The sequence below is a fragment of the Thunnus thynnus genome, chromosome 7 (genome assembly GCF_963924715.1).
Source record: "Thunnus thynnus chromosome 7, fThuThy2.1, whole genome shotgun sequence".
Classification (NCBI taxonomy): Eukaryota; Metazoa; Chordata; class Actinopteri; order Scombriformes; family Scombridae; genus Thunnus; species Thunnus thynnus.
Genome location: NC_089523.1, coordinates 23,640,254 through 23,667,393, shown reverse-complemented (window position 1 = coordinate 23,667,393; position 27,140 = coordinate 23,640,254). Strand labels below are relative to the sequence as shown.

Genomic DNA, 27,140 nt, shown 5'->3' with positions numbered 1-27,140 from the left:
CAGACTGTTTATCCCATCAGCAGCTGCACTGTTGAACCACACAACAAAATAGTAACAAGAGTGGATGAGCACATAGAAAATATGTCACATTTGACCCCCAGGATATGTCTTTGACTGGGAGCTTTGCAGCAGAAAGCAAGGTGGTGGGACAGTATGATACCAGGCCTTACTCTCAGGCTTCAAAGCCAGGTGGGGAGATGTTTGGGTCAACATCTAAATCCCTTCCTTCATGCCTGTCAGTTTTGGAATCAACAACAACCCCTTAAGACTGGGGTTTACACTGCGTATAAAGACAGAAGGCCGGCTATTGTCCCCTGCCATGTTGTATACGCTGAGTTATCCTGATAAAGAAATAAGCCCTGGATCTGGTGTCACCAGGAGCAGTACTTCAATCTCTGAGGATTCAGGGTTTCTTTCTGCTATGAATAAACAGTTTAGTATTAGAGTTTATGCTGAAGAGATGGAAGAAGAAAATACAATTTCTGTGAGAGGGACATGATTATTATCAGACACTGTTTTTTAAATCATTATAAGTAATGTGTACATGACATTTAAAGTGAGATTATGTAACTTTTGCTAAACAGTGGTTACTGTGGCCACAAGTGGTAATGACAGAATAATGGTAGGAGCAGCCGCCGCTTGCGTAATTTTCCTAATTCTGTATCCCCATTTCGAATTTTTCTTTAAACAACATCCTCTGTGTGTCTTAACATAAACACTCAGGAGTCTACAGGATAATGCAATGACTATATAGGTCATTGTGAACAAGAGTTTTAGTACTCATGAATTCAAGGAAGAATGTTACATAGTTTCACTTTCAGGAAAGTTTAGGAAAGTACAGGCTTTTATTGCATTTTGGATATTTAATAGAAATTATCTTGAAAGAGAAAATTGTTTGAATGAGAACAGCTGAGTTTTTCAAATTTTATTTTCAATTGTTTGAGCTCAAAAAACAGCATCTGTACTCTGAGCAGTAGAGTACCTTAAAGCCTCAACAAATAATAGAAGAGCTGGATACCACAAGGGGTAAGTGGAAATAATACCTTGACCCTCTAAAAGCTGGTTAATACATATACAGAGATGAAAAGAAGGGAAAAAACAGAAAACATGGAGGTGTTTCTAATGTTTTGTTCACCTCTATTTATGTAAATGGAAAAAATAATAGAAACACCTTTTAATACAATCCACTTCAATACAACACCACCAACACAGTCTCAATAATTACTATGAAATTGACTTAACAACCTTCTTTAAAGGATTTATATCAGGGCTTAATTGCATTACATTGTACATTGTATATGTGTACCTAATAAGTCACTCAGTCGATGTAGTCTTGAACTCTGTCTCAGACAACCAGTCACCTGGAGTAAAAATAAACAGAGTCAGATTTGACAAATCAGTAGTTGCATCTTTTGGTGGTAAACAGCTGTCACTGAAGACTTGTCTTTTGGGGCTGATATTGCCTTTTTCAGGATAAATGGGAACCCCACATGCCGTTGAGGATGGCCTTACAAATATTGACACAACTGTCAGCCTGTGTAATCCTTAATGATGGCTTTCTGAGCCTTTGGGGATGTCGATTCTTCACCTAACCACATGTCAGGAAAAATGCAGCTAAAGGGAGTTAGTGGGGTGTGGATTTGACAATATTTTGTGACAAATTTTATTTGCTGGTTCAGGCAAGCAGTGCTAATGATATCAATGGGCAACAACTCGCTCCAACCACACTGAGGCTTCCCAGTAAACAGCTCTGTTGCAACTATTGTGGCATCCACAATGCTAGAAATTTTGCTTGTATTGTCTTATTTTTGTGTTGTATACATGTATTCTACTTTGAAAAACAGCTTGCTAGCCAGCCAGTATGCCAAATGCTGTATTTATTGCAATCTTATATCCATTATCACGCTGTATATTTGAGACTTTTGGCTAAACAACATGAGGGATTCTTTTATGGTTGGAGATGAAGTAATGTTTGTGTCCTAGTGTCTAGAAAAACCACCAGAGGCTGTGTGCATTGTGTACATACTGTATCTTATAAAACGAGTATGAGATTGGTTCTTCTGCTTCTAGAAGGTTTATGCATATGCAGGCAAAAGCAATTATTTCTGTGAAACATTCGCAGCCTCCATTAACTCATACATCATACTGGCCAAAACCCACATTATCTGTCACTGAAATACTGCAGTGGTAAATACGATAAACAAACACCCTTCCTGCAAATATCAAAACTGTTTAACGACACAATTTCAATTATCTTCAGCTGCTTTCCCTGCCCGCCAGTCGGAGTATCAGAAACAAATGAAATGAGAAGCCAAACCTCTAGCTGTAAGGCTACACTGCTCAATAAGAGTGAAAAGCAAATATATTTTGTATCTGCCAGGGTAATGTGGCCGTAACAACAAATGTCAACATGTGTAGCTGTGATTAAATCATTTTAAATCACTGTTTTTTTTCTGTCGGTTTGCGAGGAATGTTGATTTTAGATAAGAGTATCTTGTGTGCAGTGGAGCTGTGAAGAGAGAGTTAATAAAAAGCAAGCAGCGTTGAAGGTGGTATGTAATTAAAATCAGCATGTTGAGAGAGAATTTTGCCATGAAAGACCGATATGGCAGAACATCGTACTAGCATAATTGTGCATGCACGTGTGTGTACTTGTCGACTAGATAACACCAAGCAGCAAACAATAGAGCTGAGCCAGATAACAGACAACAGAGACAGAAAGAGCAAACTGTCTGAGTGACAGCTCAGTGAGAGCGCAGCCCCCATGTTCTCTCTTCTACCAGCAGTTATTGATTTAGGCAAAATTGATTATGACTTGAAATGGCTTTTCAGTGGACTATGGGCTAAGTAGAAATGGAGTGATTGGGTTAACATGTATTACGGGTCATTGGGTTTGAATAAAGAGATGTCAGCAAGTGAGCAGAGGCCACTCTCACTGTCCTGAGTAACGGTTGAATGACGAGGGCGAAACAAAACCTGACAGAGATTGCTCCTAACAAACACAGTTCAGCACAGGTCAGTGAAGAAAGAGAGTCTCTTTTCAAACAGTGAATTAGCACAAAAGAAATCCATACTAGCGTTTCATTTTCCATACTGTCATAAAGCTCAGCACCTCTAACATACACTGTAATCATTCTGGAAGGAGGCTTTTCTAATCACCTCCTACTCTGCTGTTACTTTGATGATAGAAGCCAATATGGACCTCTGATGGAGTGACCCTGACCAACCCTGCTGATCGTTTGGGAACTGGGTGCCAGGCTCTGTTTATTGGCAGCCACTGGGCGCCCGGATTGGGTTGGCTGCATCTGTATTGTTACTGTAAACGCATCCTCATTAACCAAAATCATTTATGCGCAGGATTAGAAAAGCTCAGCCAAAGCTTAATTATTGCAACCATTGATTACTTTGTGGCATTCCTCTGCAGTTTTTCTGCTTTCATGTGTGTGCATTTACGTATGAAGTGTACATGTGTATTATGTGGATTGTTCATGCCTGTGATACTCAAATGCCTTGTTCTTGAGGTCAAAGTCTCCAAAAGCAGAAAGAACAAAAGACCATTGAAAGTGTTTTAAGTCTTGGGTCTTGTATTCTAGTTGAGTATAACTATGCCAAATTAAATGCTACAATACACATTTATGTAGGCCTGCTGCATCAGTAAGACTTCAGATTATTTAAAGGTGAGATATGTAAGATTTGGCCACCTGCACCAAACAAATAGGGGGCAGTTTACTTACTGCTAAAGCTTATTGTTTACAGTGAATCTGTGCTATGGTGTCGTCAAGATATCAAAATGCTACAGAGGCATTAGAGCCAGCGGCAAATTACCCAAGAGCTGCACAGATCATTTCATCTGATCATGCAGCTGAGATGACCAGCTGTCTCACCTGGTCAACAGCTGCAGCAGCGGCATTTCAAACCACATATTGGGAATCTAAATGGTTACTTTCTCACCTGTAAAAAGATGGGCTAAGTAGAAATGGAGTGATTGGGTTAAAATGTATTATGGGTCATTGGGTTTGAATAGAGAGATGTCAGGAAGTGACCAGAGGCCACTCCGACTGTCTCGAGTAACGGTTGAATGACGAGGGCAAGACAAAACCTGACAGAGATTGCTTTTTACAAACACAGCTGAGCACAGGTCAGTGAAGAGAGTCAAGTCCATTTTATTTATATGGCACTAAATCACAGCAGAAGTTATCTCAGGGCACTTTTCATATAGAACTGATCTATGTGCGTGGCTGTTTGAGTTGCAGCTCCTCTACAGCCGCGCTCATGGATCTCATTTGCGCTGGCGGATTTTGGCAGAGATGCTGTCATACACAACCAAAAACTAAGCACTTTTGAATATTAGAAATGTGGACAAATAAATCAGCTGAAATGGAGAGCAGGAGGCTTAAAAAATATATCAGACGCTTTGTTTTCTGTCACAGGAAACTGAGCAGAGAATGTGTTTTTGTTTATTTTTTATTTCAGTTCCCACTTGCTTGGGAAAAAAAAATAATCCCAGTATTTCTGATGTCAAGAGTCCATGAAATAGGTAGAGGAGGGGTGGGTGCCTCTGAAGTCTGTGCAAACTGTCATCATGCTGATAGTATTTTTCTGAGAGGTCCATGATGAGAACTGAGTACTCTACTTTTGTATTATGGGAATACAGGAGAGCTCAGTGTTTACATATTGTTGCCCCCTGTGAGAGAGGAATAATGAGTAAGATATACAGCTCATGACTTGGAATATAATACAACTTGATTCAGTAGCCCTGTCCCATCATTTCAATCGGTGAGTGATTAAAATTAGCGTCACAGTTAAGGCACATTACGCCCTCTGACCCCACACACCCTTAAAGAGGGCACATTTGGAATTATGAGTGGCAGATAGGACACCTTTCACCTCTGGGTCGGAAGCCTCTGTCATGTTGAATGTATGTATTTGTGACACATGCTGACAAAATGCTTAATGCTACGTGAGGATGCAGAAAGACATTTGACCTGATCTCTGTCGGTAGTGTGCTGATTATAGCTGGAAAGCGATTTGTCCCCCCCAGGTGAGTCATTGTATCCTGTGCAGGGCTGTACGAGCTGTGGGAGCCATCCAAGTTTTTCAAATGATGCCCATACAGGTGAAACTTCTGTTTTGTTTATATATGTGTCAGGTTTGTGAGGTTCATTGTCCGATGATTAGTGTGAAATGCACATTTTGTTATTTAATTGGTCTAGGAGAGCTACATCATTAATATAAATATGTTTTTGAAGACTTCTGCAGCTGTCTTTTGCATTCCTATCTTCGATTTCTGGCTTCCTAAAAACAGCAATCATTTTCCTCAGTCATTCAGGACAGCTTTTAGCAGTTCTAAAAGCATTCAGTTGTTTACGTCTTAAAAATGCTGCAACATTGAATTTGCTAATTTAATAAAGCCGAGGGGAGAGAGTGAGAGTGTGAGAGTGCTGCTGCCCTTGTTCGATTATAAGTCAAAGAATTTGATCTAACAGAAACACGGCAGATATCAAAAGTTTCTTCGGCAGAAACATTTTAAGCAATCATGCTTTTATTAAACTTACTGTCCACTGTCTGACAGACTCGTCAAGATAACAGATGAATCATGTACAACAATTAAGAGTTCATAAGATTTTCATTTCACTGCTGTCGCCGTTTTTATCCCCCTTGGTTATAGTAAGAAATCACTCTCAGTAGAGATGGCCCTGACAGTTTTCAAAGGTGCCAAGCTTCTAAAGTAAAGAAGAACAGACTGATCTGTGCTCAGGTAAAATCAAAGTCATTCACACGCCCTGGTGCCTGAACAGAACAGAATCATAGTGGACAACAAAAAACATTGAGTACTAACAGAGAAAAAGAAGTTATGTCTCTGTACTATGAGGTTTTCATATTAATGCTGTAAAGTGCAGTAAGGAAGTGAAACAAGTGGTGTTTCTAATTATTCTGACCTTCCTCTGACCTTCCCTGAGGAAGCACCCCTGTGTGTTCTGTATTCCTCTGCAAGAATGTACAAGGCCTAACAATATTATGAGTTAATGGATACAAATCTTTAATCAGCTGTTTATTCTGCAGCTTTAAAAATCCTCCTATACATTTTTATAGATCATTTCAGTAATGGAAAATCATACAAATGAATGTTAATAAAGGTTAACTAAGTACAGAAGATGAGAACTGTCATGTTTGCATTTTTTTTAATGCCGTTATCTCGAGGTCACGAGTTAATTATTTTGTTATCTCGAGAAAACGAGCTTTGTTATCTCGAGATAACAAGATAATCAACCCGTTATCATGAGAAAACAAAAGGCTGTTTCCTCTTATTACTCAGGCTATAATGTTTATCAGAGATCAGGAGTGCCATCTATTACTATCTATTCTATTCTATTTTATTCAAAGAACTTAACTGGCATGAACAAAAACATGTTGCTAAAGCAGTTTAAAGAAGATTAACATATTATATATTACATATACAGTGCATAATAAATACACAGGTATCACATACGCAGGTTCTATATTATACTGATGCAGTCCTTTCTTTGATCACTATAGAATACAATACAGTAACGAGATAAATTAACCATTATAAGCTTATAGAAAACGAGCTTTGTTATCTTGAGATAACTGATTAACTCATGATGTCGAGATATTGGCATTTAAAAAAATAATTGCAAGCACTGCTGTTCTCGGCGTCCATAATTATATATGAAAAGATGGATAAAGGTTTAAAATATGTTAACATTTTTATGGGTTCCATAAATATGCATATCATTTATTAGTGATGTTGGGCTGTAAATATATTATTACATGTGTGCCACTTGTTCAGGCTGTAATCTACATACAGATTAGTTTGAATGTGTCTTTTACTGTTGTTTTCATTATGTTTTGAAATTGCCTTTCACTATTTTCACTAGGGATCCAGCTTCCAGGATAGACAGACATGCAATAGATGGCATATGCATACGAAGACAGAAATAACAGTAGTACAATTACAATACGGACAGACACAATGGCATGAAGTAAATGAATTACATAACATTAAGTTTGTGTAATAAGTTCAGAGAAGATACTGCAAGATAAGACACTGATAACTCCCAGGTACCATTGAATAGTTGGTAGGACCTCACAAGAAATCTCCTCTGTACCATGGAGACTTGCAAAGAGGATAGATAACACAAATGCAAGAAACAAATGTCAGTTTTCTATAACACTTGCTCTCACATGAGGGGTAAGTCTGAAACAAGCTTGTATCAAAATAGCTGACTTTTAACACCAAAAACGTCAGCATGTTCCTGTCTTTGTAGCACAGGGCTGTGTGTGGACATTGTGCTCTTACACTTGTGGGTAGGTGTATTGTGTGTATGTGCATGTGTAGGTGTTGCACATGGCCGAGCCATGTCCAGAGCATATAAAAGCAGATCAAAGGCTTCCACAGAGCATGTTGTTAATTGAGTGCACTGGACAGTGTGCATGTGCGTCACAGCATCTCTGGGCAGAACCGATGCCTGTCCGCAAATGTCAGCTTTCTTCTCCTCACCATGAATTAAAGGCAACCCCTTTATTCCTTGTGTCCTTGTGGGGGGTTGTTATGTGTGTGTGCAAGAGTGGGAAAGGCAGAGTAAGCCTGTTTGATCTGACAAGCTTGAATTTAATTGACTGTGATGGGGGTACAGAGGACACACGAGAAGAAGGACAGACAAGAAGCAGAGGTGGTTTCCATTTTTGCTCGGTTCTCTTGCAGTGTTGATAGAGAGGAGTGCAAAGACTGGGATGGTACTTGTCACTTTGAACCACAGCAACAGCTTTCCAGACTTAAAGTATGGCCTCTAAAAGTTTGGTAAAGAGATGAAATCAAGTTTATCTGTGACCACAGAGCCCTGAACTGGCCAGGCCTGAAAATGTTTTTTTGTTAGCCACCAAGAGGAGCTGAAGCTGTCCCCCCCCCACCACCTTTATTCACAGCAATATCTGCATCTTTTTTGGTTTGGGTTTACAAATTCATAGCATCACGGCTTTCCTGAAATATTTTGAATTCTTTGATCAGATCAACCTACCTTCATAAAAAGACCTTGAAAAGATGTAGCTTCTGCACACCACCTTGCACGCTGACTTATGTGAAGTTCTACAGAGGTAATAATCTCAATGTGTTACATAGTTTTTTTATATTCTGACAGTTCCCTCTCCAGTGTTTGCGGTATAGGAGTTGCACAGAACCTGATGGGATAGATGGAATCTTTTAGAGTCTCCCCGTTGAGATGACTTACCAAACGGAGTGAGATGGAAGGCAGGTTTTCGAAGGCTTTAACATCTTATTTTTAGCGGCGAGGAAAGAACGGCACGCTGACATGAGTAGCGGTACCACTGGTCCCCTGTGACGGAGTGGCACTCACAACGCTGCCTCACCGTTTGCTGTCAGTGCTGTGGGGATGTGATGTGGGAGCTTGATTCTCCAGCTCAAACCCCCGGGGAGATGGCAAAGGACACTGTTGGGTACATTTTTACATTTTTATAGCACGCTCTGAAAACGTTATTACAAAAGATGGCAGGCCATTTTTTGCCATTAAATTAAAATGAGAAAGAAAATCCTTACCATTTTTCATTTTCGTTGTGCTCTGTTTATCTATTCATCTATCTTCCCATATATTACACCTGTCACTAAGGCTTCCCTCACCTCACTTTTTTTTTTAACATGTTTTGCATGTAGCCAGTTAACCACCTGCCTCCAGTCAAAAAATCATCTGCCAACTAACATTTCCTTACTGCAGTTAATAGATCGGCTTTCCACCAGAGTCCAGTAAAATAATCTTCACTTAACTGTCATTAAAAGAAACAGAGAACCATGTTGTTTGAAGCCAATTTCAATTCAAAAACATAATTCATCCCTTTATTCGTGCGTCCTTTATCCAATCCAGTACAGGAACACTACAAACTCTGGTCTAAATCAATTCTCTGACACAGGCTCAAATAAAAACACCCTTTAAGTTTCATGAAGGCGGTATTTCGTTTACTATGCATTTATCTTCTATCTGGATAATAGAAGATTGATGGAAGTGGAGGAGTCAGCATATCAGGTGTGTTAGAAATCCTGTGCACGTTGGTATTCATCTCCTGTTCTAATACCACTTACCGCATTAGATATTGGACATTAGGGAGCTAGAAGGACTCCCTCACATGCTGGATGCACATCTGTGCAGAACAGCTGTGCTGCTCTAAAGCCAAAGGAAACTGGTGAGCAAGATCAGCAGGGGTTGGACTGTGCAAGAAGAGGCTATCATCCAAATTGACGCACTTTAGGAGGAGACTGAAGTGTGTCAATTGAGGAGGAGACTCCAGATCAAACCCCAATATTGCACCAGGGTTCATCTTGGGGTTTGATCTGGTATTAACCTGTATCTTTTCTTGTTCTGCAGGTGATTGTTACTGTAACCTGGAACAGATGAGGACCTATGGTGTTTCCAGGTTATTTAAGTCTGGCTACAGAAGGCAATTCTCTCTGACACTTGGCTGTCTTGCTGATGCTGCTGCAGCTCTCTTTTCCCTCTCCCTTCAGGCACGTGTTTGGTTTAGGTATGTTTCTTTAGTTTTGTTATGCTTTACTTTCTTGCAGCACTCACACACACGTCTTACACCCATGAACACCATTAACCACTGATGCTACTGATATCCACATCCCACACTTTACATATTTAGTTACTTCTTTGATTTGGTTTAATGAACCAAATTCGGTTTAATAAGCTTATCTTTTGTTGAAACTTTAACATGGTGTGTCTCCCTTTTGTTGTGGCCACTTGAGCCAGGTCATAACAAAGGTGCTTTGTGGAGTTTTGAAGCTGCAAGCTGACAAACCTAACTCTGCGGCTCTGCAGCTCCTTCAGCTCTACAGGAATTTATAGTGTCTTTCAGCTCATTGTTGTTGTTTCCAGCCCCAACAGGCAGCTGCTGTCAGGGAAGAAGCTCCAAAAAACGACTGTACACTATTTGCCTCATCCCAAACAGCAGAGAAAGTCAGCAACTAGTATGTGAACATAGCAGAGCGTTTAGCAGCTAAACCCCCTGATATTTCCCTCAGGAGTCAGTGGAAACCAAAACCAGCACTACTGCAAAAGAAGAATATTTGACTTGGTGACCAGGAAGAGGAAGGATATGACATACATTTGAAAGCTCTGGTAAAAATTCAAACTCCTGTTTCCAAGGTTAAGCACCCACCTGCAGCAGAACTTGTCACTGGAATGAATTTTTACACTCAGACTTTTACTGTTTGTGTTAAATATGTATTCATATTCCGCTCACTGTCTCTGTTCTGTGCCTATAGCAGGATAAATACTCTACCCAAAGATCAATCCTTCCACATCAGCTGGCTCACTATCACCTGCAGCAACCTACTGCTAACACTGACAAGGATGTTTTTCTGACTCCACGCATCAGCTTTTGACCAAACCACTTGCCTCCCAGGACAATACTGGCGTTACAATGTTGTCACAGCAGAGACGCATCAGTGATAAAACAGGTCCTCTGCCACCGACCTGGAGCGATTACTCTGTGCAGAGCTGAAGATTTATGGTCATAAAACCAGGCAGAAATGGTGGAGTATCACACTGGTCTGGTCCCAGCAGCATGTCTTGAGCTGTCATGGCCTTGTGCAATTAGCTTGGAGGACAAATGCACATATCCAATTAAAGCACAGCCCGATTCACTTGTCACAAAATCAATGCAGATCTGTCCCCTAATGCGAGAGACAGCAGTGCCTGAGATAGTGTGAACAAAGTGACGTCTTTCCTGGTTTTACCATCATTTTCCTTTTTTTTTACCCACTGAATGTGATATATTCAGCCTCATAGTATTGAAGTACTGTCAGGGAGTAGAAAATTAATTGTTTTTGTGTGGATCACAGACAAGTATTTTGTTTTTCCTTTCCTTTGTTGTTTCTGTTGAGATGGGTATATTTAACGGTCCGACAGCCTGCAGGAAGGCTGTCACACTGTTAAATACACAACTGTGCTACGTACACAACTCCTGTCTTTAAGTGGGTACTCAAGCAACACATCTTTGGAAAGCTGAGATTATTGTGATTCGACTGATGCAAATCATTTCAAGATACAATCACAACAGCAGGTACAATCCACACTTCTGTCAGACCACCGACAAACAAACAAACAATTACAAAATTCACACTACTCACCAATGAAGTCTCATATTACTCCACTGACTGAAACAACTCTGACAAAAACAGTCTTGTATACATTGGCAAAGGTCCAGTCAATCCAATCCAGTAAAATATTTAGTCCAAAATGTATTATTACATTAATAAATGTCCATGAATGGCTGTTGCATTATTTCAAATTAGCCGGCAGATGTCCTAGTTGTCCACATATTTTCCTTCATAAATTGAGTTAGCACATAAACATTAGCCTCATCTTGGTATCAAAATGGCAGCTGCACTCTGACCTTTCGATGGACACCTCATTTGACCCAATAGGAGCTTCCATGTCCTGTCCACAGCCTACAATAGCCAGCAAGAGTCCATGTTGAATGGAAGTACCTGCCCCTCTTCTTTTATGTAAAGACTGAACCAATAGGAACAGATTCTGATGACTGGAGCTTTGAATAGCCAATGAAATTCAAAAAATTACAATATGCAGCTTTAGTGGTTTCTATAAACCCACAACACGGAAATTATGTAAATTTAAAGAGTTTGCTGTGTGTTACTTTTTATACAAACTGCTTTTCTTCCATAGCATTTATTTTGACTCTTTTATATGCACAAAGTTTAGTTTCAAGAAGGGAACAAGACACTTTAATGTGTTTATGCTTCACTTACTCTGAAGCAGGGGTCATTTGGAGTCTCTAAATTACCTTTTTTTTGCAAGACGCCTAGACATACCCTTAGAAAAACATGTGTAAAATATTCATTTTCTGTGCTATTGTTATTAAATTTGAACTTGGACTAGGTAAGGCTCCATGCTGTGGTTCCATTGTCTTTCCCAGCTAATAAGTCCCAGCTATAGGTCGTCTACAGGCATCTGTTTGCAAAAAAAAAATTCTTACGGAAATAACCTTCCACTTCAGTGTGTTCAAACTTCTATTACTCAATGCCAGTAGCACTACTTGCCAATAGCAGTGATTCTGATTGTTGTGGAAAAAACTTCAGAGTGTTACCTTTCAAAAGAGACCACAACCATGCATGTATTCCTAATTCAAGAACAGCTTTGTTTACTTTAGACAGGCTTTGGATAGGCATTCTAGGCTAATGTATCATGAATTTAAAGGATTGTTAAAGGGTTAAGAAAAAGTACTTTACTGATCCTCTGCATTTGACCCATCCTATACACTCACACTAGGAGCAGTGGGCAACCACCATCTGGGGACCAACTCCAGTTCTTTTGCCATACCTTGGTCAAGGGCGCTGACAGGATTATTAACCCTAACATATATGTCTTCAGATGATGGGAGGAAACGGCGGCACAGAGAGAACACACAAACTCCACACAGAAAGGACCTGGGACGGTCAGGGTTTGAACCCAGGACCTTCCTACTGTGAGGTGACAGTACTAACTGAGCCACCATGCTGCTAGTGCTTTGTCCCCCTCCCCCTCGCTAAAAAAAAGCAGCTTTTGAATATTCTTGTCTTCATACTATCTGCCATCTTCACTCCTGTACAAGTCTGGCATATTTCAAGACTAATGAAAGAAACTGACAAGCATCTCAAAGGAATATTTCCCTTTGATATAACATTTTGTTTTAACTGCATACTTTTGACATTAGTTGCCCTGTAAGCTTATTCAATTTTCTTAAGAAATCCTTTTATCAATAATAAACCAAATATAGCATCATTCCTAAAGCAAAATTAAGTTGTTTCATTAAACATCAACACAACTTAACACAATAAAAATACTTTGTGATACATCAATTCACTTGTTTCCTCACAACCTGTTTTCTACCAATTACTGACAATAATTATCTCCAAACCATAACCTCTTATGAGGCAACCTCATTTTTGTGCACAATTCTGAAAATAATGTACCCAAAATATAAAGGTTACTGCTCATTATCCTGGTCTCATTTAAAAGGTATCTCTTTAAATTTTGCAACCAAAAATTCAGAATGAGTATTGTGATCCTGAACCAAAGTTACAGAGCTTAAGTGTCCTATGGGTGGGACAGTGTCGTTTAACAGGTTAACTGGAGGAGATTTTGTACCTAAACCCCACCAAACATTAACTGCAGTTTTTCAGTCATATGTACCAGTTTTGGTATTTTGGAGGGCACTAACAAATTCTGCCCATAGGAGCACCAGATCAGAAAATAGTAGCAGGACTACAACAAAAGTTTTAGTATGTGGCTTATTTGAAAATGGTAAAACTAAATATTCTTTAAAGCAAGCATATGTAAATTATGAATAAAAACATAATTCTTCCTCATACAATGAAAATAAAAAAAAAATAAAAAAATATATTGCTGTGTAACCCATGTTACTGAATCAGTTTGTTGACTTTATAATGTAGCTCTTTTCTGTTGCTATGTGCTATGTTTTAGTCTTCTCAAATAAACATCTCAATAATTTTAACACAAGTATAAAAGGAATAGTTAACGCAATTGCAAGAGGTATGTATGTTGTCTCATGCTTTGAGCTCCATTCATTTGTATGAAAGTTTGTGTTTGTGACACTCTGTAAGATGTATTCCTTGTTTTACATCCATTTCTTTTGTAATGATTGTGTAAAGGAAAGTGTCCTGCAAGTCCAACTGTGACCATTACAACAAAATCAATGTACAGCCCGGGGTTGTTCCTGCTTTGCTTGGAACCTGTTTGACTTGACATCATTAAAATGACTGACTCAAGACAATCTTGGGGAATGTAGGGGAATTCAGTATACCAAATTATTATTCTACTCTGTAAGTAATATATAATAAACAAAACCCGTGGATACAGGTGTTGCAAAAGTTAGATGGGTACACTTTGAAATGCAAACATACAAACTAAAACTGCTCAGTTTCTAGGTGTAGAGTTACACACTATTGTCTAACAGTGTGATGTATCACAGAAATCTAGGCATATAAGATACTTTTCTGTTTCAGAGTCAAAGATCCACATGACATTTGTAGATGTACACTTTGCTGCAGTCACATAAAGGCACAGCATGTTTATTTCTTGCACATGAATTGCAGTACTCGTTAGTATGCAAGATCACATAGTTTATATATACTGTAGCATGTCTGGCATTTGGCCACAGTCTCTGAGTTCATCTGCAGGGTTTGTTTCCTATAAACACAGCTGGGGTCTGTTACTTGCGTGGGTGGTACAAACCAACTTGGAAGCCATTCAGGCGCACTGATACACCCATGTACACAGAGAAAAGGCAGATGAGTATCACATGTAAAAATACGTGCTTTTAACTGCATGTTTGTGTTAGTATTGTTATGTGCAACGCTGCGTGTCAGTGTGGGTGTGTGTTTATCTGAGTGATGCCTGTGCCGCGGGGCAGGAACACGGAGTGAGGGAGTGAGACAAGCTTGAACTCAACCTCAGACACCCTGCAGCTTCCCACTGAGTGGGAGCTTGTGGATGTGAGGGGACACACTTGTGGTGTCTTCATTTGCTGGAGTAGCAAAACTTTTAGAGACAGTGTTATCTAGGAATGGCAGCAGGAAAGCCTCTTCAGACCCCCTGCACTTCCTCTGTTACAGTAATATTTTGAAAATGAGGCTTAGCTGATACACAGGAGGTTGTTTGATTTGTTTATCTGTTGTCTTTGTTAGTGTTGATGTTGTGCTGTAATCCTCGAAACAGTGTGAACTGCAATGTTGTTTTTAAAGACAAAGAGATAAAGAAACAAAACCGTCTTTGATTATTAAACTCCATTTTATTGTCCTGCATAATCAACACACAGCTTCAAAGTACTGGCATTGGGAATGTTGCCAGTGTGATGTTGAAATGTGTGGTGAATATGACAGGATAATTAGACACTGCTGGCCAAGTGATGAAGCCCATCAGCTGCAACTGACACCCTTCATTGCATTTCAAACAGCGCTGTGCTGAAGCACAGGAGAGCGTCCGGACTGCTGTGCGAAATCTGTCTTATTTCTCTGTAGTTAGAGAGTCAGAAAGGATGAAGTGTGTTTGGGAGGGTCTGTCAGTGGCTCGTCTCAAGGTGAGTAACAAAATCACTACAACATTAACGTATTTCATTCTCTTTGTACCCAGCGGTAGGAGAGTCAGAGTGCCATTTTGTCAGTAGATCAGAACAGAGTTTTATTCAATTCAAAAACTGGGAGATATCTGGACAGGGCCTCCTAAAATGTAATGTGAAAAAAAGCACAATTTTCTCTTTCCTTAGTGAGTGCTCAAGCAGGGCAGCTTCATGTTGTTGTCCTGTAATACCCCAGAATTCTTCAGGATGATTTAAATTATGACATCTCACAACAAAATCAGTCTTAATGTAATCAGTCTCAAATCTGTGTGAGAGTATGATATAAAACTAAAGATATAAATGGATCAAAATAAAATGCAAGTCACTAAATTGTTCAGTCAGCCAACTCATGTGGATAGATTATTATTCAAATGTAGAATATGCACAGCACTAGTGTTTGTTGCCAGGCTCTGACCTCGTTGCTCCCCATGATGAAACACTGATCTCACACAGCAGGGAGTGGGGAGCGACAATACTAACTTCCCCCCTAGGTGAGGGTAGACTCAGAGCCAACAGGTGGCTGCAGGAGGGGAGGTGAGGCTTTTGAAACGCTATATGAATGGCAGCAGCAGCAGTAGGAACAATGGCAGCAAGCATGTGAGCAGTGTGGCAGCCATCATGCAGCAAACTGTGAGCATTGACAGCTTAAATACACCTCATAAGGTCTTATAAGGGTGCATTGAATGTATGTTACAGTGAGCAGGCGTTGCTTCATTTCTGAACATTGCAGTAAGGCTTTATTTTATGGGTCCATATAAAATAATTTTCTAGCAACTTTCCTGGAAAGAACTGTGTAATTTGGTACTAATTATAGAGAAAGATAGAGACAAAGTTCATTGAAAGGTGAATTTATATAGTTTGTGTTGAGTTATATGCAGTGTTTTTCCAGAGGAATCTCCTGGAAAGAACTGCTCAAATTACAGAGCTCTTTTCAGCGATATTTCTATGAATTTACAGTCACATATCAATTCCTTTAAAGAAAATTATGTGACCTCTAAAACAAGTGTTACCCAACAGTATTATATCAAGTCTAATCATTAAGTACTATTATTAAGATGATTAAGTACTCAGTAATTTAAAAAATACTTAAAAGTAAAGTTAAAGTCCTTCATAAACATAAAGTTGTTACCTCCTCAGTCCTTCACCTTGTCTTCTTTTCTTGTTCCTTAATATTTTTTGCAATGGCGGTACCCAATACGGTATTGTACCACTACTGTAGGTATTTTATTGATACAAAGTATCATCCATCCATTTTCCAATGCTTACCCAGGACCGAGTTTGTGGTGGCATCAGACTGACATCCATTACCACGGCAACGTCCTCCAGCTCCTCCTGGGGGATCTCAAGATGTTCCCAGGCTAGAAGATATACATGTAGGATAGAAGATATACATGTATGTAATCCTTCCAGTGTGTTCTGGGTCTGCCCCAAGGTCTCCTACCAGTTGTATGTCCCTGGAATATTTCCAGAAGGACAGTATAATATGTAAATATGTAAATAATTATGTATGTAACATACAGGCTTTAATCTATAATGTTACTGCAATATGCTGCCCTCTGTTCCAGCTGCAGTACACAAATACTCATGCACATCTTGTAGTATGAGTGTTGAAGCTCAAACTTCACCTCAAAGATAAAGTAGCAGCCATTTTCATTATTTAAATGGGTGTTTCTAACTTTAGAATTAGTACAAATGAAAGTTAATACATTTCATTTTTTGTCTTCTTTATCTTTTAAAGTGTTCCATTTGGGAGATTACAGAGCTCATTGGATCTATTTGAAGATGTGTCATCAGTATGTCTTCATTTCTATTCCAATCTTTTGTGATCACAAGATTGTCAGAACATGTTTGCAAGCAATTTAAAAGACACATGCTCACAAAAGGCTATCCCACAATTAAATGTGTACGGGCCTTTGCATGAAATAAGAGTAAGACATAGTTCATATCACCATTGAGATTGATATCTGATCTGATCCAAATGTTTTTTGGAGGAAAAAGGATGTCAAGCTCACTATCTGCCGTAGACTGAGTTACTCACTCGCTAAAAATAGTGTAATATGGTTCATCAAGGATCTTAAGTAACCTGCATCCTTTAAACTTTATTTTAAACTGATTTACATACTGTACATATTGTCATTTTACTTGACATTGTTGGCTCTATACTACAATCCTAATAACTGAAACTGCATACATTCAGTGCAACACACACAAAATCACATCTCATCGAAGAAAATGCTGTTGTGAAGAGGGGTTTTCCTTCTGTCAGATCTGCCGGGGGAGTGATTAGAGAAAAGAGCTGTGTGTGTCATTAGCCTCTTGACTGGAGCGTGGACCCCTCCAGGAGTGATGGGCTCCACAGCTGCTTCACACTCAAAGGACGCACCTCTGTTCCTCAGGCCTCCTCGATTGATTGAGCGTGTTAATTGTAGTCATTGATCAGAACAAAAGCCGACCAAAGAGGCTTTTTCAATTTTATACGAATAAAATTTTATACAGACTGGGATTTATTTATTGAAATAAAATATTTTGACTATTGTTCCTGTCTGTAACATTGTACTCACCAAGTTAATTACTTAGATGTGAGAACACATTGAATCAAGCACTCAGAAGATTATTCAAGTTTTAAAGACAGCGCCAGGTTATCCAGACTTATATGAAAGAGAAAATAAAGGAAAATGGTAAAATTATTACCAAAATTCTTTGCTGTAAACATTCATCCAAGTTTACAGGCTGACAACTGACTTGCCATAGTTGTACATATGTCATGTCACATTTTCCTCCTCAGTGAGGAATTGTTTTTGACACTTCAGGGGTGTTTATGCCTTATCTCCACTGAGGGCGGCTGTGTCATGTCCTGGTGTGGCTGCCAAAAAATGATTCACTGCCATTCCTGCCATTGTGCCAATGTCCACTGGACAGATGTGTGACTGGGTCTTTTCTCCATTCTGTTCCATCTTTAAGTGCTGGGTCTGGTTTTGGTGGACTAGCTTGTGTCTCTGAAATATGAAATTCACTGTTGAATGTATGTAATTAATAAACGCCTATCTTAAGGATTAAATGTTCCTTTATGGGTTGAAAAAAAATCCTAATCTTAAAGTAAACAAACCATTAAAAAACAATTGGAGTATCTGCAAATGCACTGTCACAAAGCTGAAAACAAGGCTGTTTCTATGGTTTTCATGGGACATTGATGCTATATTCATACTAAATTGACAACTGGCATGGATTTAATATTTAAAGATCCCCTATAGACATGTATTAAGATATATAAAAATTTTCTGATTTGAATAATGATTTGTGTCTAATCATTCAATTACCTCATTAAAACTCTTAAAATGATGTCCATCTCTTGTTTTCATGTCAAAAGTTTAACTGCTGGATACAACATGTCTCCTACTTAACTGTAAAGTAAATTTTCAGTGTATGTGCACTTGAGGCTTCAAGTTTTCACATTACACTTGTGTAACTAGCATACTGGACCAGGATTGCCTCCAAACTAGTTATGATATCACAAATCATGCTCGTAGGTACATGGCTTAAACTCAGATTTAAGATGAGCTCAGAGCGGTTTTCTTCCTTTGGCAGATGAATGTGTCTGTCTGTACCTACAGAAAAACTGTCTATATCACTTCTCTGTTCTCTGCCAATGTACAACACATGAAGCAGGAGAATGAAGCATGTTTGTACAGCACAATTTTTTTTTGGCAAAATAACTAAAATATATTGGAAATATGAGCAGACTTCTTAAAGATGATCCACTTCTTAAATGCTTCCAGTGGACATTTCAACCGCCGCCAAGATGTGACAGAATAATGTTGCAATGATCCCATATCTCACCGTTCACTTTGGTGAGTGCAGTGTTATCATAACAAAAATAGATATTATAGCAAAAAAAGTTCCAAACTGTTGTAAACCAGACCTTTTCTTTAAAAAAAGCTCTTTTTTTCTGGTAAGTCAGCTCAAGCCACGGGCAAAAGAGTTCACATAAGTCAGCATTCAGCACTTTAAAATCCGCAACACAGAAATTTGATTCATGAAAAGTAACGCCGGGCTAACCAGCCCCTCCTTTCCTCCAACTACCGACAAAAAAAATCATTTAACCTAGATGTATTGTTATGGTGAAACATGCCACGCTGACTTTCAGTAATTTTCCCGCATATTCCGTCTGTCTTGAGGTCAAACACGAGAGGATTAGCGGGCGTCTAATCCATGCAGGTGGCGGTGTGGCCCTGGGCTGCTCAATCCTCTCAGTTTAGTATGCAGGCGGGCTGGTTTGCAGAATTGGAGCACACCACGGCTCTTGGGGGATTTTAAGCTAAATAAATAGACACAATAAAAGAGCTGGAATAAGAAAGGGTTTTATGGAGAAAGAGGTGATATTAACTTTGTGATTGAGTGGGGAGAGTGGGACTCGGAGAAGGAGAGGGAACGGAGAGTCACACTAGGTGCGAGTGTTGTGACATTTTGTGGTGTTTCTGCTCTTAATTATCATGTCCCCCTGTGTGCCGTCTCCCTTCCCAGCTCACCCATTTTCTTCATCTCCTTTTCAATTTTATAATTGCTTGGTTTTAATTAAAGCCACACAGCAGTGACAGTGAGTCAATTAAAAGCCAATAAATGGGCACAGATAGTCAAAGGCTGTATTTTTTGGGGTGGGGGTATTTCTGTCAGAGAGTGTTGTATCCACATGCCTTAGGATGAATCAAGAAGCAGCCTCTCTCCCGCATGAATAAGTGATGTGAAATTTCACATGCTGGTTCTATATCGGGAGGCCCATAGTGTGTTGTCGTGATGTGTATTAAGGGCTTTGTGATGCTTATGTTTGACTATGTTTGTATCTACATACATAGTGTATTTATAGGAAGAAGACTCCTGGAGTGTTGTGAAGTAGCACAAACCTCTTTTATTCATTTCCTCACCATTCCTTTGCTTATTTTCTCTCTTGTTTTCTTCTCAGTTTCATTACTGTGATGTCTCATGTCTGGTTGTGTTCCCTTTGTGTGTCATTTCCTCCCCCATGAATCCCAGCCAAATTCCCCTCCCTCTAACCGCTCAATTACTGATGTACTGTAGCCTCACGCTCTCTCCCTCAGCTTCACTCGTTTTCTTTATGATACCGCATTCTACATTTTAGAACTTATTTCTTCTCATCCTGTCTTTTAATTATGCAGCAGTATTTTGGCTCCGGCTTCTAACGATACACTCAGTGTCCTACCTGTTTTTACACAGAGGATCTTCCAGCTGAACTGGGTTCTGACTGTATGCTGATCGCTCCTAGATTTCCTCTGCAATGAGACAATTACAATTGCGTCCCTGCCTTTGATGTGCTTTCCAAATAAGTGGGTCAAGTCAGATGAGAGTATCTGTGAGTCAGATACTAATTTACCTCAAAGTTACACAGAAAATCAAACAATTCTGTGTAAAACTCTTCACTGACAAGATAACGCTGGCTGGAAATGATCACCATAATACTTGAGTGCCCAAGTTTCAAGTGCCATTTATTTTCAGGTTATTATCTGCACTTAATTAGTTATTATCTGCAATTAATTAGTGCTGCAGTAAATTTTAGTTTCAGGTGTTACACTTGTTTTGGAAAAAGCTGGCCGAGCTTAATATTTAATGTTAGCAGTTATTACTTTATTGAAGCAGATTGTAAAATTTGCCCGTTCTGCTCTTATGAGTCAGCCAAATTTGCAGAGTAGTCGAACATCAAGGTTAAAATTTGACCTTGAGGTTTCATTTTTTTTTAGTTCTCAAAATATGAACAGATATTAATAGTTATATTTGCAGGTAGAAACAGTCAAATAACATGATCTCTACTCAAGCAGTTTTAATTTTGTCGATGAAAACTAAAAGTTAGCCTTTGAAAACAAGAGCAATGACAAAATGTGTTACATTTTTCATCACTGAATAAAAACTGATAATGTGAAAGATGGACGAATGGATAAATGAACTAGTTACTATTTAAAGTAAATTCTTATTCAACAACCTGCATGTAGCATGCATCTGTAAAAACACACAACGTATCCTCCTCTGTCATCCCAAAAAATCCTTCTGCTTGACCTATTGCACTCATAATCAGCATCTTGCATTTCAGTAATGTCCTGCCAGTAATGTTAGCCAACATCACCAGTTCTTGGAAGGATAAGACTGACAGATTAATGAACTAAATTTGTCTATAATCTCACTGAAACAGCCGCAACAAAAACAACAAATTAAGAAACATGCAGAACAGCGTGCTGACATATATGAAAAGATAAGCTAATGTAACATAATCAAGTCATTTGGATATGGATTTAACATTAACATTACGTGATTTTAGAAGGACTTGTACTGTTTGGAGTAAGAAATTAATATTTCAAAGTCTGTGATATTGTATACATCGTAAACCTGCTCTTGATTTTTGGGAAGTATTGACGCTTCCAATTTCTCAAATAAAAAAAACAAACTTCAAAGTATTAAAAGCCATTTTTAGTATGTATTTGGATTGCCTGAAACTTAGAACTGTAAGGCCATAAAAACTAGATCTGTATGAGCTAAACCCTCGAGCACCACTCTTTTATTTTTACTTTTTGTGATGAATCGGTTAGCTTTTGTCTTGTTTTCTCTGTATCTTTGTTATAAATTCAGTTTTGTCAATAAATGTACTAAATTAATAAAAAAGACAGATATCAGGCTAAAATGTCTTTAGTGTTGTTGACCAAAACAACAAAATTACTAACATTCAAGTAAAACTAATATACATTTTTATCCAAGACTAAATCAAAATCAGGTGCCAAAATGAACACTGAACTCAATATCCACTTACTAGCTTTTTTGGCAGTTTCAGCCACATCTCATGGTCTATGCAAATGAAATCTATTCTTAAGTATTTCTTAAAAGATCAACTTCCATATAAAATGAAGACTTAGTCTTGCCTTTAACATGACCCAGTCAGTGTAAAGTATAAAGTTTATATAAAATATAAACCATTTCATTTAGGCCCAACATTCATTTGCAGACACATAAAATAAACACATTTATTCTCATATTTATGAAATTCTGTTTACACTATTTTAGTGAGTGCATGTTTCCTTTTCCTTTTTCCCCCCTAAATTACAGTGATGGATGTTTATGTGCATGTGAACACACTTATTAGAGAATCCACACCCCATCAGCTCCTGCAAATAGTTACAAATGGATGCAGGGATGCTTCATGTTTTTCCCAGTTTATCATTTAACATCTCATTCAGCTCACTCAAACATGAACACGGAAAAAAAAAATCACCTTTTGCTGACTACGGAGTTAATCATTATGGATTATATTAAATTGGAGTCTAGAAAATTCTGCATATATACATGATCTATTTGAAAGCATTTGGTGACATTAAAACTTAAAGATGTTTCGCTTCATGAGAAGAGTCTTAACTGTACACATCATCATTAAAACCACAAAACTGGCAACATTTTGAAAATGGGTTCTGGCCAAAGTATACAAACATGTGGGATAAAATGAACCTAGCTCTAATAATTCCAGTTAAATGTTCCTTAAAGGTTTAATCATGCACTTGCTATGTTGCAACCAAATATAGGGATTTCAGTGAGTTATGTGAACAAAATTAGCTAAAGGAGATGCAGAGTAAGACCAGCTACAATGCAAATAAGCTGGGAGGGGGTGATAGCTGTTGAGTAGATGAGCATCAACACCAGATGCCAGACCTACTATCAATTTAAATATAATTACAGAGCAACCTCATCCATGCATATAACCACTCCTTCTGTGCTCATTTATCATTTAACAGAATATGGAAAAAAAATTAAATTGAACACTTACTTGTGGATCAATTTCTATCACGGTGAGAGGACTTTAGAGAAGAGGAAATAGAATTTATGTTCTAAAGGCCCATTAATAATAATAATAGTCTGGAATATCTACAGATTCCATGTGACACTTTCATTAATATCCTTAGTGCTTTTAAATGATTTATTGAACTGCACTATATCATGCCACAGTCTCCATGTCGCCTTTGAATTTTCGTTTTTCTGTTGGCCAGGAACTTACTTCAACTTCTGTATTTTATCAATAAAATGGGCTTTGTCTAGCAGTCAAAAATTCCATTAATATTTATATTGCACTGAGTATACTCTATAAATCCCAGATGTGCACAGGAAGAGTATCTGTTTGTAGGATGCAGCTATAGTTTAGCCAGCGGGGTTTTGATCAGGGGAGACAGTTTGCAAACTAGAGCAAAGATAGAGGGGGAAACGGGGTGGAAAAATGCTAAAATTGCTGACAGAATCGATTTCTTTTTTTAAATGAATTAAAAAGAAAGAAAGGCAAGAAGAGGAGATCCAGCTTGCATTTAGCATTCTCAAAACAAGCAAGTAAAATGTGAATGCAGGAATAAACAGACTCAGACTGCAACGGTAGACATAAGAAGATATAGATTTTAATATCTTTATAAACATTTTTGTACTGTTGTTCTTTGATGAGAACTTACTGAACAATTGAATTATGGCAAAGAAAGAAGATGAATAGGTATACAGTAGAACAAGAGAGAGGGAGGTGACAAATTGTGCATTAAGAAATAAAGGTTCTAAAAATATAACATGAAAAATATGTAAATAAACAAATCACCAGAAAATTAAAAAAAGAAAACAAAAATGAAAGCCTCCTCCTGACAGGAGAAGTGAAAAACCCTGTTATCATCATTGATGTCACTGATATTGTTTTTCTCATAGTAATACAGTAAATGATTAATATCAGCACTGCAAGAAGTCCTCTCGTCTCCATTGTTACAGTTCACATCATTGATACAAACACCATCTTATCAGTAGATAGGGAGTCACAAAAGCTCCAGAAGTACAGCAAGATGTCCTGTAATTGTCCATCGGTCAATCTGTATTGTACTGCATCCCTTTGTTACTTCAGAAGCGATTGTCGCGGTCTTGGATCCCCACATCCATGAACAATCACAATCAGTTAATAAAGAGGCATAATGCTCTCTGCATGATCCCTGTTTTGCCATGCTCCATTGAAAATGTTTTTTTTTTTTTTTATCTTTTATTGATCACATGAGCCATTTAAGGTATGCACACACATTTTTTTTCTTGAGTCTTGTTCTTGTATTCCTTTGAAGTTAAGTGATTAAGAAAAAAAATGTGTTCCTCATATTCTCAGTGAGGGAGGGATGCCCTCATTGACGAGGGATCAGTTCGGCACAACCTCACTGGGAAACTGAGAAAGCCCCGTTTGACCCTCGACCTCTAAGGCTCCTGTTGGCCCTGCAGCAGGGATCCATCAGTAGGTCCATTTTGTGTCTTAGAAAAATCAAATGAACAACATCTGACACAAGATATAGACAGACTCTTCAATATTCACAGCTTGATCTCCCAGAGACACACATTGTTTTCCAAGCAAATGAAATTAGCAAATGGCAGTCCTTGTCATCTCCAAACAATTAGCAGCTTAATATTCGGTTGCACAGAAGGAGATAAATGGTGTAAATGAAGATGGAAGAAGAGTAATGTTTGTAAAAAATAATACCAGTGTGAAATACTGTTAAATAGGCAGAAGGTTGGTACAGTACCTGAAAAAGACAGCATTATTTAGTTAGTAGTAGTTGTTACAATTTGTTACGGTGTGTGAGCTAACAGGTTACTCTGCTTATGACCTTAAAACATCTGTGGCTATAGACTTCCATTCTGTAGAAAGAATGGCACATTCCAAGGTCTGATACTGACTGACAATTTATTGCCATGCTCACACCTGATCTCTCTCATCATAAGAAACACTTACACCCAGTTTTGGACCTGTTGTTAGCAAAGGATGCAACAGAAAAATACATTTGGCAAAAAGGATGAGAGCAAAATAAGGCGGACAACTGTTTATAGGGTCACTCATCGACTTTCCATTTGTGCCTTCTTGATAACAATTTACAAACTGTGAAATGAAAATTAAAGCTGGATGGAACACTTGTAGATTGAGTTTATCCGTCTCAGAGCTAACTAGCAAACTTGAGTTTTACCTCACTGCCCTGTTCTCCCCTTCTTCTTTGCTCTCTTCTCACCAAATTTTGGTTATTTGAGCTCCAGTTAAGTGAAAAAACAGACCTAAAAATATATAGAAGATACCAAGACATATGAAGATGAAATCATACTGGCATAAGTGGCAGTGCAAGCTTTGTCTGCATTAACCTTTTATCATTCTTTGACTTGCAGTCCCTCCAATTTTTGTGCCGTGAGTCTTTCTGTTGTACTGTAGATGTTTGATGCTTTGATGCCTGTTTCTTCTGTCTGAACAGTAAAGCTCCCTACACAACATTTACACATATAATCACACTCACACACATACATAAAAGACACACAGGCCTTGTAGTGCAGGAGCAAGAGAGGGTCTGAGGGCTGTGTTTTTTGTGATTAGCGTTTGCCAAACCCTCTGTAGGTCAACGGAGAATGAAGTCAATATTTGTCGTTATCAAGGCCACCAAGAGGGCGTAGACTTGTAGTAAGGACTGGGATAAGGTTGCCCTATTGTTGGCTTGCTGAACCCCACTAGGGGGACGAACAGTGGTCCGGGGAATGCACTTGTGCTTCCTCCGTGTGACGGTGCCATCCGGGGAAGTATGGTCGTGTTTCCCCCCATCTGTGAAATCTGGGGAGGAATCCTCCTTGTCTGCCATGACCTCCTTTGAGTGGTGAACCTCATTGTCACCTTTTCCCTTGCTCACCCTATTACGAGGCTTTGTGCAGTTCCGAGGACGACCAGGCCTCGAGGGGTGCACTATGTGGGTCTGCCCCCCAGAGCCCACTGCTACGCCACGATTCATAGACGGGTTCACTGTGCCAGATAAATTGTAAGTCTGGGCTCTGGACTCAGAATTAGGAACAGTTGGTGAGCAGTTGGGGAAGTCCTCCTTGCGAAGCTCCTTGAGGTCTCTCCCAATCATATCAGCCGGTGCCTGGCAACCCACAGAAGATGTTGAACCTCGGAAACGCTTCAACCATTCCCATAACGCCAGGGCCTTGCAGTCACATGACCAGGGGTTGTCGTTGAGGCGCAGGTACTCCAGGGCAGGCAGGGTTTCCAGACACTGCCCGGACAGCTGTATCAGGGAGTTGTTGAACAGGTAGAGGGTGGTGAGACGTTTCAGGTCATGGAAAGCCAGGCGATCAACCCACTCGATCTGATTTTGGTGCAGAAGCAGACGGTCCAAAGCCCGAAGGCCTCTGAAGGTGTTCTGGTTGAGGCTCTTCAGACGGTTTCCATGCAGAAATAGGTGGCTCAGGTTGTGGAGGTCTGCAAAGGTGTCATCCTGCAGGAACTTCAGATGATTATCCTGAAGAGATACAGAGAAGATACAATTACAAGATTACATCTCATGCAATATTTTCAGTCAAAAATTGTTTTAGTTTACTGCAAGCTAAAATGTGTCTACATGCTACTAATACATTTTGTAAATCTTAGGGCTCTCACTTTTTATTTAAATTCAAACTACTGTTCAAATGTGAGGAAAAAAATGTATAATTCCATCTGCAATCATCTGTTCTAATTCAAAATTCTACAACAGGTTGTACCATGTACTCCAGCAGGAATGGCCTCAGTAAACTAGGCTATTCTTGTATAGTTGTATCTGAACAAATGCAAAATAAAGAAAACTAGCAAGCTGTGCTGGAAGGATAATCATGACACCAAACAATCTGAGAAGAGAAACTTGAGGCAACATAGGTGAAAGATGGAAAAAACCATTGATGGAAAATTTGTGTTTCTGGAAGTTGTAAAATGCCCCACAGCTGTATTAACACATCATTCAAGTGAGGCAGCAGAAGCACAGCAAATTAACTGAACAACATAGTGAACTACAACATAGTTTAGGATTAGGCTACAAGGTTTGCTTTTGAATTAATTCAAATTAAATATGTGTGTGTTCAAATTTGTTCAAACTTCATTTAAAAAAAAAAAAACCCTGTCTTGATGGTAAAATGAACCA

The 27,140-nt window shown here is 38.9% G+C and overlaps 1 protein-coding gene across 1 annotated transcript in view; it reads right to left on the bottom strand.

Annotated features, from left to right (window-relative positions):
• Window positions 1-23,583: 23,583 nt before the first annotated feature.
• Window positions 23,584-27,140, bottom strand: part of rtn4rl1b (reticulon 4 receptor-like 1b) — a 165,087-nt gene continuing 161,530 nt past the window's right edge. The window contains exon 3 of the mRNA XM_067595052.1: window positions 23,584-26,489. Within this exon, the coding sequence (XP_067451153.1) occupies window positions 25,596-26,489 (894 nt within the window). The 3' untranslated portion in view covers window positions 23,584-25,595. The remainder of the gene's footprint in view (window positions 26,490-27,140) is intronic.